Source organism: Quercus lobata, chromosome 3 (genome assembly GCF_001633185.2).
Source record: "Quercus lobata isolate SW786 chromosome 3, ValleyOak3.0 Primary Assembly, whole genome shotgun sequence".
In the NCBI taxonomy this organism is placed as follows: Eukaryota; Viridiplantae; Streptophyta; class Magnoliopsida; order Fagales; family Fagaceae; genus Quercus; species Quercus lobata.
Genome location: NC_044906.1, coordinates 13,565,315 through 13,581,630, shown reverse-complemented (window position 1 = coordinate 13,581,630; position 16,316 = coordinate 13,565,315). Strand labels below are relative to the sequence as shown.

Genomic DNA, 16,316 nt, shown 5'->3' with positions numbered 1-16,316 from the left:
CAAGGAAACCCTCACTCCACTCGCTCGGATCATTGCAACGTAGGTAGTAGAGAATAGAGGCAGGTTGCAATGGCTTGGCGTGGGTAGGTTTCGGATTGTGTTTATTTGATTGATTCAACATCGCTTCAAAACTCATAACTCCTCTTCCCTTCTCTCACTCTCACTTTCACTCTCACTCTCACTCTTTTTTTGGGTCCAATATATGAATTTTGAATTCTTATTTTTCTGTAGAATCTTTAAAATTTTCTCGACAATCGCTTCTGGTAAGAACAATCTCCCGGAGGAGAAGATGGATTTTGAAGAGGAAACGGGAGATAGGGTTTTGAATGATGAGGTAGAGCTTGGTGATGAAGAAGGTGAAGAGGTAATGGATTTTTTTTTTCACCTTAAATTTTAAGCCCAAACTCAGAGGCTGAGGCTAAAGAATTTATCATTTGTAGCCAAAATCTGCGGTTTAGTGTATTTTAGAAAGATTGATTATAGATTCACATTTATGAGGGCCGGTTACATGTTTATCTTGCTAACCTACACTAGCAAGCTTACAATTACCTACACTGGCAAGCTTATATAAGATGATTGCATGATTGGTGATTGATCTTATATTGCAGAGCGGTCTCCGTGCTTAGTTTAGAATGCATTATCCTACTGAAAAATATATAAATAAATTAATAAAAACTGGAACTGCATATCTCCACTTAAAACCGGAATTTCCTGTGCCTCGAATCTTAAGTTCTTCCGGTTTTCCATTGAACAATTATCCGACCTTGCTGAAATCAAGAATGGCTGTACAGTTCTATTATGCTTCTTGCATCATTAACTACTAAACTTATTTTCAGGGGCATCGCCAAACCTTTGCTGGTGCTATACCAGGAAAGATGGTGCAGTGCCTAAAAACTGTCAGAACAGCCAGTGGCGGCTCCAGAATTTTTATTTAAGGGAGTCAATAATGGCAAAGTCATGAATTTATTGGCGGGGTAGGCGTGAGGAAAAAATAAAATGGTTTTTTTTTTTTTTTTTCCTGTATATGTAACTTTCAAGTTATATACAACACAACTATATTTTACAATAATCTTAAAAAACTAATTATACAATTTTATCAAATTAATAATAACTTATTATATAATTTATATTTATAAGTTATATCAATTGAATAAAAAAATATTAAATAAATAAGAATAGTAACACACTTAGGAGTAGGGCTGGGGCTTAGAAGTAAGTGTGAAACTAAGAAAAATAATACTCCAGTAATAAAATTTTGCTTTTGAAGTGTATGGTTTTTTAAATATGCACGCTGTCACTCTCTTGGAATTAGAGTAAAATGTAAAAGATTTCTTAGACTTGCAAATGTGTAGTGCATTTATCAAAATACTTGATCGGACATAGAGAAAAACTAAAAAAGCATAAATACAAATCCAACATAGAGAAAAACTAAGGATCATGTTTAAACTTATTACAATTGGTTTAACAAAAAATTTAAAGTTAGGGTGTTCAAATTTTTATTGTAGAGGTCAAAAAAAATTATATATAATTTTTTTTTTTTTAGGACCAGGTCAGGGGGCCATTTGAACCCCCTAGGTTGGTCTTGGAGCCACCCCTGAGAACAGCTAACCCTCTAAAACTTATGGGAACAGCTATCCCTCTTGTACAAATTGGTGGTGTCGACAAGGTAAATAGATGGCTAATTGGTTTGATTAATCTCAGATCTGAGTTATATTGTTTTCTGGAAGAATGAAGATATATAAAGAAGGTAATATACATATTGATAGCATGCTGGTGTATTCCTGCCCTGCACGCTGATTGTTTTAATATCTCCAATTTAATAATGGGTTCTGCTTTATTGGCATCTCATCATGCCCAAAGTGCATGGGAATCTTGGTGGAAAGGGTTCGAGTTGTAGGGTTAGCAAGGGTTATGCTTTATTTTCAACTCTAGTAGAAATTGTTTGATTAGAAATTTTATTTTTGTATCATTGATTTTTTCTTTGGTTTCTATGCAGTTTGATTTTATGCAAATTGATTTAATTTCTCCTTTAGAATTAAGCAAGCTATTTTGTTGCAGGTTTTGGCCTTACCACTTCCACATTTACCATTTTTTCCAGGATTCCACAGGCCAGTTCAAGTTAAGGTATGTCAGGCTTCTTTATTAAGAATAAGTTGCTCTTTGAATCCTTGTTTTAGTTTCCTGGTATATCTCATATTCTAGTGAGGTCCATTTTCTAAGCTGCTGTTGTTGCAATGTTCATAAAACTTGATTGTACATCATCTGAAGCTTATAATAGATGTTTTCTCTGACTTGTATATAATTGTATCAAATTTTTCTATAGAAAAGGGACTTATAAGTTGGAACTGTTGGTTCTCTAATGCATTTAATACCATACATGCAGGATCCTAAATTATTAGCAGCTTTGCAAGAAAGCTATGCACGGCATGCCCCATATGTTGGGGCTTTTCTTGTTAAAGATGAGCCAGGGACTGATCCTAGTTTAGTATCTGGTTCTAAAGCAGAGAAAAACATATATGATTTAAAAGGAAAAGAGTTATTGAATCGTCTTTATGAAGTTGGTATACATGCTAAGGTAACTTGTTGGTTGGAATTTTTAGAAGGTTAGATTTATTCACCTGAAATATATGTATTAGAAAAACCTATATCCGTGATTATTCTGTTTAAAATTTATTTTAATGTACCAGATTTTAGGAATCCGAGGAGACCGAGTGGTCCTTGTCGCACTTGGACGAATTCGAATCATGGAGATGGTGAGTACGAAGGAACGATAGTCACTACAAATTTCTATGTTGATGGCTCAGGCGCTTTTACAGAAATTTTAATGAGCTCATGAAAACATTTCAAGTCTTGGATGAAGTCACCCTGTCATCCATATGATTATTATTTTTTTAATATATAATTATATCCTTAAGCTTTTCTTTCTGTTTTTGTTTTTGTTGGTATAATATGTGAATATTTTCTGAACTTCTCCAAAAAAAGAGAGAGGGGTGGGGGGGGGGGGGGGGAAGGGTGCCTACCAATCACCTCAAGTGGGAGCCTTGTGTACTATGTACGACCTTTTATGTGAATGTGTTCTGAACTGAATAATATATTATCTTTTGTACAGGTTGACAAGGAACCTCTTACTGTAAAAGTTGGTCATCTCAAGGCAAGCTGTCTATATTATGTATTTTTTCCCAATGGAATGATCATTTGTAGGGGTTAAAAGTTTAATTCACATTTTTATCTTTCATTTTAGTGGAATATATTTTATATTGCAGGATAAACCATATAACAAGGATGATGATGTCATAAAGGCAACATCATTTGAGGTTAAATCTACCCTAAGTGATGTTCTCAATACTCGTTCCTATTTGAAACGCACTTGTACTAAGGTTTGTTCCTTATTTTCTGGTTTGGCTTTAAGGGTCCTTTTTTATGTTGTATGCTTATAAGCTTCACCATTGATCTTTTCCTTTTATGACTGTAAGAAAGGTTGTATTTATTATCAGTTTGTACCATTTATCATAGTTCCATACAGTTGTATTGTTACATTTTGCCTCCATGGCTTCTCTTCTTCTTTTCCATCCAAATGCTGCTATTTTTGGCTCCTAGGCTATGGTGCCTTTTGCTTTATTCCCTCAGTGGCTTTATAAATTCCAAAATTTTGACCAAATCCAACCTTTGTAATAACTCTATTGCCAGTCTACATATAAAGGAAGAAGGAAGAAATGGAAGAGGAAAATGTAGGTAAAGTATAGGTAAGTTTGGTGGAGGGTTAATGATTTTATTTACTAAAATGATAAAATCGCGTTGGCAATCCTGGATTTGATTAAAATAATAAAAAGGACAAAATCATCTCTCTCACCCTCTCTGATAAAATAGTTGAAAACTGTAACCTCCATTAAATATGATAATTCAAAATTTTTCTATCTAATATAATCTTTAATGCTTAAACTATTTCATATAGTGCTTTTCTATTTTAGCATCCAGAAAAAAGCACTTGTGGAGACTGTAAGCGACTTTAACCAAGTGAGGATATAATCATCCTCCCTCCTCAATGCAGTCTGACAATGTTGCATTTCAAGTATACAATCCTGAAAGCCACAACACTCAATCTACTTTCATCAGCTTGCATAACAATATAGCTAATAAGTAATGACACAAACCAACAAATATATATTCTACAGTGGTAGTTGTCCTTCTTTAAGTAATCACTTCCTTGATTGATATTTTGGTTGAAATTTCTATGCTTCTTAAGACCTGCTGATTATGTTCTCACTGTCTTTTACCCTAACATAAAAGGAGCTGGAGGATGAGGTTGAGATTTCAATCCCTTCCGGTGAAGGGCTCATATATATATATATATAGAGAGAGAGAGAGAGAGAGAGAGAGAGAGTTGCATGATAGTACCAATTATGTCCACTTTGCCGCAGAATCTACCATTTATGCTCTGTCAAAGAACATGTTAATTAAAGACTAATCGTATCCTCATTTGCTAGAGCTTAAGGATTTAAAAAGAAGATATGGGGCCACCTACCTAGTTTGTTCAAAGCAACTTTATAATAAGAATTATACGTATCAATTATATTTGCTTTTGACCTATCAAAAAAAGAAAAAGAAAAAAAGACTATATTTGCTTTTGCTATCAATGTAACAACCTGTATTTATTTATTTATTTTTTTTGTGTGTGTGTGTGTGTGTTAAGTAATGAAATTTTTTTTTTCAAATCATTGACACCCAAGTATACAAGAAGGATACATTTGGGGACCAAACACAAATCATTAAGAACTGTTTTCGCTCCCGATTCCCGATTTTGACTGCTTTTAGGGATTTTTACAGGACTGGATTGGTGCTTGATGCCTGGTTGAACTGATTCAATTGGCCAGTCCGGTCCGGTTTTTAAACCATGCAAAATACAAGCATCCATCAAATCATAAATGTTAAGTTGTTTATTTTGATGTATTTGTATTGGCTTTATTTCGTGCCGAATTTACATTTAATTATGTTATTTTGATGCATTTTCTAGGGGGATTACGTGTACTTTAGTTATGGTATTTGAGCCTAGTCAAAGATAGTTGAAGCTGTTGAGGGTGGGGTTGCGACCTGCTTGCAACCTGTCTGCTACAAAGCTTGCCTGCGAAGCTGCCTCATGTCTCAAGAAAGGGGGAGTTTAGTTTGATGTCACGACTTACTTGATAACAAGATTCTAGCTCCTTATTCTTACATGTAGCCAGCTCATTTGGTACCAACACACATCCTTCCACTCTATACCAATAATCTCCAGAAACTAGAGAAAAACCCTAGAAGAGAAGATTGAGAGTGATTGTGAGAGCTTATTTATTGTGCTCATCCTTTCTAGAGAGAGAAAACCCATTGTTCAGTGAGGGAACCCGTAGCTTTTCTCCTCTTTCACTCTCACCATGTTTACATCTTTGAGAGGAGATTCTTACCTTTAGTACCTCTATCATATATAAGTGTCAGGGAGTTGTTGGTAGTTGGGAATCTTTGGAGGTTCAAGCCACAAATCCAAGTTTCACTTGGTGGCTAGTGGTGGGTTGCTCAACTGGGATTGCTCTTTAGAAGAAAGGACTTGGTGAAGTTGGATGTTAGCAGGAGCTTGGAGGACTCAAGTACATAGGGAGATTTAGGTTTGGAGGGTCTACTTCAAACTTGTACTACATCTGTTCTATAGTGGATTTCCTACTGGTAGTAGTGGATTTCCTACCGGTAGAGTTGGCAGAGAGGTTTTTAATCGGGGGCTCTAGTTTCCTCTTTGATAACACGTCTCAGTGTTGCACCTTTCATTTTCCGCACTATATATTGCTTTATTGCTTTACATTGTTTATTGTCATCCATGGATTGTGAAATTGGTTAATGACTTATATTGGACCTTATTGTTAGTCAGGAGTAAAAGTGATTAATCCCTAAAATTGGGTTTATAGGGGTCTATATATTTGCTAGGTTGTGTTAGCAATAGTTTCAATAAGCCTTTAAATCTGTTGTAGAAGCTGAATGATTTGCTTTCTGCTTTTAACTCAATCAGTTCCATATTGAATTGGTAATTGCTTCTGAATAACTGAAGTAAAATAAAGCTCTTATTTTATTGGCTCCATTTGTGGGCCATTTGTCAAGATCTTCAAAAGCTAATACTTGTATGACGGAGAAAGATCCCCCTCCCCCCTTCTTTTTCTTTGTTTTGGCAAAGAATGCGCTGTGTCTTAGTAATATTTTTGCAACAATGACTGATCCTGATACTGTTATATGTAAACATCTTTGCATATTGATATAATTTGTCACTGCAGTTTGTATTCAATTCTATCACATTGCTTTGATAATTTGGATGTCCTAACTTCTCCCTTTTCTCTTCAAAATCTGCAGTGTATTGATAATTCTGAGTTTCCAAGGTTAGCGGATCTTGGAGCTGTGATATCTGGTGCGAAAAATTTACAGTGCCAGCAAGTGCTTGAAGAGCTAGATGTATGTTGAAATTGACACATTTTAGTTTTAGTTACTGATCTTGAAGAGTCTGGTCTTAAAACGGAGTATATTTTGGAAACATTCCCAAACAGGTGTTTGTACATTGCAAAAGATGTGAACGTCCAAAACCTTTTGCTTTTTAGCATCCATAAAACATGCGCTTTTAAATCCTTGAATTTGAGATTGCTTCATCCAAACTGCTTTTGTAACTCTATGTTATTTGCTCATTCAGGTGTATAAACGTTTAAAACTTACGCTTGAATTATTGAAGAAATCTATGGAAATCAGCAAGATTCCGGTACTTAATTCCATTTTTTTATGAATTGCTAATGTATATTAGAATCAATTGCAAAAGAAATTAAAGAAAAGATTAGTGGTGAGCAGCGCCGCTAATCGTTGAATGAACAATTTAAGGCCATAAAGAAGGTATTTTGGCCCACTATCATATGTCTATGCATATACGTGTATGTATCTTAGTTCTTATTATATTCACATTGCTGCATCTTTGGAGATTATTAATTTGCTCTGTTTGAACCTTGGTCCACCTTCTAATTTTCCTGGCTTGTCTTGATGCAGGAATTGGTTTTGGAGACAGATTCCAAAACAACACTTTCTGGTTAGTTCTGTTTTTCTATTCTTTGGAGTAGTAAGCAGTTTGTTTACCAATCCAAAAGGAATATTTGTTAACTTAGGCAGAATGTCCACTGGGAACTGAAAACTATATATTCAAGGCTTGGCATGGTTAGTTCCGTTAGGAAGTATTTGTAGAAAATGAAGGTCGTACTTTGTTCTAGTCGGATGATTTTAACTCCTTATCTGAATCAGGAGCTATATCTGTGCGATATTTTAATGAGAAGTGCTATGTTGATCAATTTTGTAATTGTTTATTTCATCATTTTGAATAGCAGCAAAATTTAGGGAGAGGCTTGAAGGAAACAGGGATCAGATCCCACTTCATGTTTTGCAAGTTATAAACGAAGAGCTTTCAAAGCTGCAGCAGTTTGGAGCCAGTTCAATTGAATTTAATGAAACTCATAACTATCTAGATTGGTTGACTGCTCTTCCTTGGGGAATTTATAGGTCTGTTGACTTGCTAAAATTAGTTGTCATTTAACTTTTAATGAATAATAATCCTTAAAATGCTTTTGAGATTTCAAAGTTTCATAACGTTTTTTGTATTGCCTTCTAAAACAGATTTTATTATAATATGAGAATAAATGTTAATTCTATTTTTCATTACCAAATGCAGTGATGAGAACTTTGATGTCTTTTGGGCAAAAAAAATTCTTGATGAAGACAATTATGGTTTAGCTGATGTGAAGGAAAGAATATTGGAATTCATAGCTGTTGGAAAACACAGAGGAACTACACAAGGTTGGTATAGATTTCTTCTCTTATGATTGTTTCTAGAACTTACCTATCTAAAAAATGATTGTTTCTAGATCTTAATGTAAGAGTTTTAAGTGTCTCCCTATTGCCGCCAATGAGTTATATAGCTCAAATGGCACGCAAATAATGGTTTTTGTGTCCTTTTTATGACCTCATATATTAAGCAAACATATGATACTTCATACTTCTCATAATGTAATGGTCATTTTCAAAATAATACAAATGTTAGTGATGGTATTACTTTCTCGTCTTTTATTTGTGGTTCAAGCATGGTTTTAAAAACCAGACTGGACTAAGCGGTTCGACCAGGAACAAGACGCTAATCCGGCTAGGTAAATTACATAAAAAAGCAAGAATAACCAGAAACCGGGATGGCTCAACCAGTTATGATCCGGCTCCCTTAAAACATCAACACTACACCATTTTGGCCAAAACAGTGGCATTTTCTGCGTCGTTTGTGTCATTAAATCGGTGTCCTCTCTTTCTATCTCTTCTTTGATCTCTTTGAAACTAAGGCCTAAGCCTCTGTAATGGCATGGTTTAGTGACGACTGCCTTGTAAGTTGTAATTGAGAGAGAGAGAGAGAGAGCAAATGAATCAAGAAAGAGAGGGCTGTAAGTTTTTTTTTTTTTTTTGGGGGGGGGGGGGGAACTTGTAAGCTGCAACTAATTAAGGGCAACCAAAAAACGTGTTCTCAAGGCTGATTGGCATGGGAATTGGGACTAAATGCATGACAGCCATGGTGAGAGAGTAAATGAGAAAATTGGAGACAAACCAACAGATGAGAATAAAAATAATTGAAGGCAGTTAAACATGTGAGAGAGAAAATAAATGAAGTTTAAAAAATAATGGGCATGGGAATTGGAACTAAACATATGGCAGCCATTTGGCTTTGGTTTTGGCCTTTTCTTTTTATTTAAATTGATTGGTAAAAAAAAACAAACATATGATATTTTTATTAAAATAAAAAAATCATTTGTATATTAACTTTTAACTTTTTAGTCACTAGCATCTAATTTAACACCATTTTATTTTAGAATTAATATCTACAAGAAAAACATATCAATCATGTTAAGTTGAAGGGGACTCCAATTAAATTATTTAATTTTAATTACGTTGTAAAATGATAAAAGAAATAAATGTCATCATATTGTTATTATTTTTGTAATATTAATTTCTTACCCATTTTATATAAGCTATGAAAACTCATTTGAAATTGTTTATATTTGTTTGGATATATTTAATAAATAATATGATGAGTCACTACTTATTTTTATAATTTTAAAATTATTAATTAAATTATTTATGATGTCACCTGTTTGACTACTGGTCCAACCAGGGTTGGACCAAAAAACTGAGAACTACTCCCTTTTTTGGTTCTTGCATAGGTCCAGTTTTTAAAACCATGAGTTCAAGGGTGATTTATTGTGTGGATAGAGCCAAGAAAAAAAAAGAAATTACCTTGTTTTGATTTGTTAGGTCACTCCTAGGCATAAGATGTTCTTTTCATCAGGCTCATTGCTTTGTCATTCCCGCTCCATTTCTTAAGTATCAATTACACTAGATTCTACTGATTGGCTGGTAGCATTCCTTTATTTTAGTCGTTTTAAGGTTGTGAGTGTGTGTTGCATATTTCTGTAAATCGAAGGTAGTATATCAAAACTGATATTTTTTTCTAATGCATCATAGGAAGAATATTATGTTTCTCTGGCCCACCTGGGGTAGGCAAAATGAGCATAGGTCGTTCAATTGCGCGTGCCTTGAATCGTAAGTTCTACTCGATCTCTGTTGGAGGATTGACTAACATTGCCGAAATCAAGGTAATTAAACATTTTATTTATATTAAGACAAAAATAAATATGTGGCTGTAGTGTGCCATTATGCTTGTTGTGTATCGTTAATTCCTAAGCTTATTTTCAGGGGCATTTTCGAATCAATGTTAGTTCCACACCAGGAAAGATGGTGCAGTGCCTAAAAACTGTGGGAACAGCTAACCCTCTTGTTTTAATTGATGGGGTCGACAAGGTAAAGTGATGGCTAATTGGCTTGATTAATCTCAGATCTGAGCTATTTTGTTTTCGGGCTTCCTTTTATAGTACAGTATGACTAGTTTTTGACATGTTTGTTAGCACATGGATGGTCTATTATGATAACATTCAAATTATTCTTTTATTTTTATGCAAATCTGTTTGCAACAATATATTTTTTGCTCCCTTTCTATAAATAATGGAATAGTTTTAATCTTCAAATTTCTTTGTTTATGGCAGTTGGGAAGACAGCATGCTCGTGATCTAACAAGTGCAGTTTTGGATCTTCTTGATCCTGAGCAAAATGCTAAATTCGTAGATAACTATTTCTTTTTTCCAATTGACCTATCAAAGGTTAGTCATTGTGGTGATTTGGAGACATTATAGGTTGTATTTCTGCAATACTTGTCTTCTAACTAGATGTTCTTTGTTATTTTACTAAATTGGTACTATCCTTCTTACATGGACTTGGACACACGAGTATGTGGTGGCTGTATTATTGAAGTTTCTGATTTTGTTATTCTCTACCTTAGTGTGAAATGAAGAGCGTGTCTTATACAGCATGCACAACATCGTAGCTTTATACAATTTATAATGTGCATGCAACAAAGGAATTGAGCGAGGAGTAGATTAGTGAACTTGTAAATTTGTGACATGTTAAGGAGTGACCTTCTCTTTGTTGTAAATTTGTTATTTGTGTAACAAGAGGACCTCATGAAGGGGAGGTGGGAGGTCACTACTTTGAATTCCCCTTCCATCTTCCACTGGGGCCAGATTTTACTAAACCAAAACAAAGTGTATGACAATAGGCATAGGTTGAAACGTATCTTGTACTCCATTTGTTCTTGGCAGGGTATCTCATACATTTTAGAGTGTCCTTTCTTAGCCAACATAGATTGTGCTGTTAGTCATAGTACCTACCTGTATATTTTGAGTTTACTTATCATTTAGATGATGTTGGGGCTGCTGAACATCTTCTTACCTGGTCTCACATTGCAGGTTCTGTTTGTGTGCACAGCAGATGTGGTGGACAATATACCCAAAGATTTCTTGTACAGAATGGAACTCATTTCTATTGCTGGATATGTTACTGATGAGAAAATGCACATTGCGAGAGACTATTTGGAGAAGAGCACACGTGAAGCATGTGGAATCAAACCCGAAGAGGTGTGTGATCTCTCTCTTTCACTCTGCCCTGCATGCATGCATGTATTCTCATTGGAAAAAATGGAATAGACACTGGATGTTTGTGTAACTTTCAAATAATAATAATAATAATAATAATAATAATAATAACAACAACAACAATGGAGCACATTTGTTTTGTTTTATTTTTTATTCTTATTTTTTTCATTAAAAGAGAATATCTAATTTTTTTTTCCAGGTTGAAGTGACCGATGCAGCTCTTCTTTGTCTGATTGAAAAATACTGCCATGAAGCAGGAGTTCAGAATCTCCAGAAGCACATAGAAAAGATTTATCACAAGGTTTGTTAAACGCTTCGCTTTCTATTATTATTACAAAGTGGGGAACTTTATAATAGTGAGATGACCCTTAAGTGATGATGGCCCATAACTATGTAGGACACATGATTTAAAGACCATGTTTCAATTATTTGTTTTTAAATATCAAACTGGAATGAGCAATGTAATTCAAATCCCCTTCCCCTTCTGTTGCTTCTGTGTGGGCAGCACTTGCATGAGATGTTTGCAATCATACTGCTTCGTTTAAATGTATATGGATTGTCTGAAGCTTAAAACTTTCTTCTATGGACTTCCAGATAGCTCTCCAACTTGGTAGACAAGGAGTGTCATATGAACCTGCAATAGCTGACAAACCTGGGGAAGCTCTAGTGCGATGTGCTGGTGAATTGAGTAAAAAAGTAGGGTTGCACTTTTAACTTCTTTTTTTATTTTTTATTTTTTTATTTTTTTTTTTATTATTATTATTAATGTAAAAAATTGTGTTCTGACCTGAATCTGTTTTTATCCCATATGGAATAATTTTTTTTCCTTTTTGTTTTTGGTTCAATATCTGGAATTCATTATAAGAGAGCTTTGCAAACCCCCTACCTAGGAGACCTAGAAAGTTTTAAGGATATCTTAACTTATATGGTGAATGGTTTTGCAAGTCCGATGTATTTTTTATGTTTACCTGTTAAATTGCACTTTGCGACTCTTTCTACTATGGTTAAATACCTTTGATGCTAGATTCATCTTTGATTCACATTGTTCAATCTTTGCAAACCTTTTGCAATCTCTTCCCAGGATGTGACAGATTTCAAGACAATCCAGGAAAGTGAAGCAATTGGGACTATTGAGAAAGTTGTCGTTGACATATCAAACCTAGCTGATTTTGTTGGAGATCCTGTTTTCAATGCTGAGCGCATCTATGATCAGACTCCAGTTGGAGTAGCTATGGGTCTTGCTTGGACTGCCATGGGGGGATCCACCCTGTACATAAAGGCCACTCAAATTGAGCAAGGAGAGGGGAAAGGGGCCCTCACTCTTCCAGGTCAACTTGGAGATGTTATGAAAGGAAGTGCTCAGCTCGCTCACATAGTTGCAAGATCAATGTTGTTTAAGAAAGAGCCTGATAACCGTTATTTTGCAAATTCCAAGCTTTATCTTCATGTTCCTTTGAGGGCCACCCCTATGGATGAGCCTAGTGCTGGTTGCACCATGATCACATCCTTGTTGTCCCTTGCCATGAAGAAGCTTGTCAAAAAGGATCTAGCAATCACTGGGGAATTTACTCTATTGGGGAAGATTCTACCAATTGGTTGGGTAAGATAAAGAAACCATTGCATGCATATTATTTCATCTGTCGTTAACATTCTACCATCCTAAATAAATTCTTTACTCACAAAACTTTTGTTGTTTTAGTTACATAATGGTTCATTTCCTTAGCGCTCTCTTAACATTTTACCCAATGGGAGGGATGTTTATTCTGAAGTTTTAGTCTAGTTGTTTTATTTCATGTATATATTTAGCATAAATCTGATGTTCATGGCAAGCATGAATTTTTGTTTGTGTGGCTTTCCCAACTTTTCTGAATTCAAATTCAAAGAAAATAGCTATTACTTTAAATCATTGAATGGAGACTAGTGGGTCCTCTGGACTTCTGATCGTTTTGTGATCCATTACTGGTTGACATGCTGCAATGGTGTGCACATTTTGGTTCATCTCAACTCACAAAACTGTCATTCCTTGTGGACAAAATCAGGTTAAGGAGAAAACTATAGCAGCCAGAAGGAATGGAGTAAAGACCATCATATTCCCTTCGGCTAACAAGAGGGATTTTGATGAACTTGCAACAAATGTGAAAGAGGGCCTCGATGTTCACTTTGTAGATGACTACAATCAGATATTCGATATAGCTTTTGGTGATGACCAGGAGACAGGAAAATAAGCTTTCCATGCCCACCAGCTTACGACTCCCTTTTTTCAAGATTTTGGGCGAGTTCTTTTCGTGACCCAAGCTAAGAACTTCCAAGTTAATCCACTCTGAACATTTCTTTGTGTAACAATGATTTCACAAGAACTTTCTACTATATACTTGCCAAATTTGTTGGTATATGTTGTCTTTTGTCCAGAATTTTTGTCTTTTTAAGTCCTGGAAATCCCCCAACACAAATGAGCTACTGTGTCATCTGGATTAGTTTCAATGTTGCAGATGTAAATTTCAGCTTGTTCTGGCTCCTTTTTTGACATCTCCTTAACATCTATTTTAGTTTTGGATTCTTTCTTTGAACCTCGTCAATGATCGTACTTAAAGTTACATATTGAGTGTCTTTGTCATTGGTGCTTCTGATGCGTAGTGCCTTTTTCTCCTTCAAATTCTGAAGTTTCAGGGATAGCCTGGCCCATTGAGTTGAAGGGCTGAGAACGAAATCAGAAAAGTTGTGCATAGGTCCTCAAGTTGGATGCATTTTTTTCCCCTTTTTATTTTTCTTATTAATACATTCTTTGCAAAGTGGTCACGTGTGGAACTCATTAATAATAATAAAACAATCTTAATTACCACAGTTTACCAAAAAAAAAAAAAAAAAATCTTAATTACCATAGCAAAAGAATTATTGAGAGGCTCTTTGATATTTTGAATGATAATCTGGCTAGATTTGTGTGTTTATTTTTTCATTTACTATTTATATATTGCTCTCCCCTTTTATAACTTATGGTTCATTTGGTTGGGGAGATTTTAGGATGGATGGAAAATGGGTTAGAAAAAAATAGAGAAAAAATTGATTTTATGAGTATTTTCTCCTTGAGCTTACCACAATGTTTTCTTCCCATATTGGGTGGAAAACTGAAGAAAAGATCATTACAAAAAAGCCCCCTTGGCATAGTTCAATCCACCCTATGCAATGTTTCTTTTCTTTTTCTTTTTTTTCTTTTTTGTTTCATTTTTTCCCTTTGGCTTTCTACTTTTCTTCTTAGGTACTTGTTATTTTTATTTTTTTTTCCATTTGTTTTGGTTTTCTTTTTTTTGGTTCATACTTTTTTTTTCCCTTTAATTTGTTACTTTAATTTTATTTTTATCTAATAAGGACATGAGAGTAAATTTATTTTTTTACAAATTATATTTTTCATACTCTTATTTTTCTTTTCAATTAAATAAAACAGTACTTTTTCATCCTTCCACTTTTTCATTTCTCTAATCAAACATATATGAGAAAAACTAAATTTTATCTATTCTCTTACTTTTTCATCTTCTTCAATCAAATGGATCCTTAGAGTTCATCATTGTTCAAGGGCTTCATTTTCCTTTACCATGCATGTTATTTGATCCTTATGGGCTAATCATCATTGAAAGACTACAAATATATAATAGTAATGTCCATCAACATTTTGAGTTTTTGTGCTTTTGTCCCTTTATCATGTAATCTCTATCTCAAAAATTTTCCCTGTCACAATTGGATTGAAAGAGAAAAAGCATGAAGCAATTGCCAAGTAGGTCCATGTAACGGGAGAGAAGGATCGGGTTTCATTTCATTTGCAATCATTTACTTTTATCATTTATAAAAATAAAGGCAGAGACACTTGCAATGGTTCTATCTTCTGTGGCACGTGCTAAAAATCCAAATCTTTGTACTAGTAGACTAAATTTCTTTGCATGAGTACTAATTATAAGCCATGAGTGGCACTTGACAAGTTCCGTTCTTTCACATAGATGTTCTTAGTATCACTCACATTTGGATCCTTGGGTCCTTCACTGAAACCTGTTAGAAAGTGGGTTGGTTACTTTCTTTTGGTGTTGACTTTTTTGGAAAGAGAATCTTGGTGGCTTGTGATTGTATGTGTCACACTAATGGAGACTAGACCTGGAAGGGTAAGTGTTGTAAAAATAAACCTATTTACGCAATATTAAAGAAGAGAGAAGAAAAATAGACACAAAGAATTATGTGGTTTGGCAATAAGCCTACGTCCAAAAGCAGCGATTGAGGAAATTCCACCATAAAACAAGAAGATTACAATCAGGGGTGGTTTGATGCATATGGGGCCTAAATCGAAAACTGATTATTTTGTTTTAGATGCAAAATTACTTCTAATTAACATGAACAACGTAAAATTTTTTCTTATTTTAGAAATTTTATAGACATAAAAAATTTGGCAAAACTTTTCATACTTGTTGATGTGGCAAATTAATAATGGTAAGTAAAAGAGTAATGTTAATGGTGGACATAGATGACAACTATTAAAAGTTTGCTAACTCAACTATTTTGAAAAATGTTATGAATTTTTTTGTGGATTGCTCTCTATTTATTTTTATGAAGTGCAACATTCACAATATTTTTCACAACAAATGCTAGGTGTTAAGTTGCTTCTTGTTTTCTATTTGAACCCACCAATACAATTATTTTTTTGACATCAATAACAAGTTATAACAACTTGCTACTTAGGATTTGTTGTAGAAGTGTTGTGAAAAATATTGTGAATGTAACATTTCTCTCTCTTTTTTGGTTGTTTTCATTTGATAAAAAAATATTATTTTATTTATTGATTACAAATAACCAAATTAGTTAAAATTTAAGGGCCTTTTTTTTTACTTGGGGCCTTAGGCGACCGCATCAACTGCATCTAGCATTCAGCTAGCATTAATTACAATCAACTGCATCTAGCATTCAGCTAGCATTAATTACAATAGTAGCACAAAAGCACTCTCACAAGTCCCAAGCCCCAAATACACCATTGACTCGCTCACACAAATAGTAGAGCACCCTATTGTATTTGCACTAGTCTTTTAGTACCACTCTTTCTCACACAATTACATTGCTTACTAAATAAAAGAGAACCTATGCATATATATACTAGTATAGGTCCGTTACTACAAATCCTAAACCAAGTAGGACTTGGTTTTCTAATGTATGTCATAAACAACCAAAGTAAAGTTCTATTACTACTAGGACTATGCAAACCTACTTTGACCAAATACGTGC

The 16,316-nt window shown here is 34.4% G+C and overlaps 1 protein-coding gene across 3 annotated transcripts; it reads left to right on the top strand.

Moving 5' to 3' along the window:
- LOC115979989 (lon protease homolog, mitochondrial-like) lies at window positions 1–13,644 on the top strand. Of its 3 annotated transcripts, none has more exons than XM_031102150.1 (20): window positions 1–83; window positions 232–364; window positions 2,059–2,124; window positions 2,384–2,575; window positions 2,688–2,753; window positions 3,110–3,151; window positions 3,264–3,377; window positions 6,364–6,462; window positions 6,695–6,760; window positions 7,039–7,078; window positions 7,368–7,542; window positions 7,712–7,836; window positions 9,541–9,671; window positions 9,772–9,876; window positions 10,119–10,232; window positions 10,878–11,045; window positions 11,263–11,364; window positions 11,658–11,759; window positions 12,145–12,663; window positions 13,103–13,644. In XM_031102150.1, exons 1-20 carry the CDS (start codon window positions 70–72, stop codon window positions 13,286–13,288), a joined length of 2,559 nt encoding a protein of 852 aa, XP_030958010.1. In that variant the 5' UTR covers window positions 1–69; the 3' UTR covers window positions 13,289–13,644. The 3 variants fall into 3 exon arrangements, with proteins under 3 accessions (XP_030958010.1, XP_030958011.1, XP_030958013.1); XM_031102151.1 differs by having other exon boundaries at window positions 7,371–7,542; window positions 13,103–13,643; XM_031102153.1 differs by lacking the exons at window positions 1–83; window positions 232–364 and adding an exon at window positions 1,606–1,666 and having other exon boundaries at window positions 13,103–13,643.
- The last annotated feature ends 2,672 nt before the right edge of the window (window positions 13,645–16,316 follow it).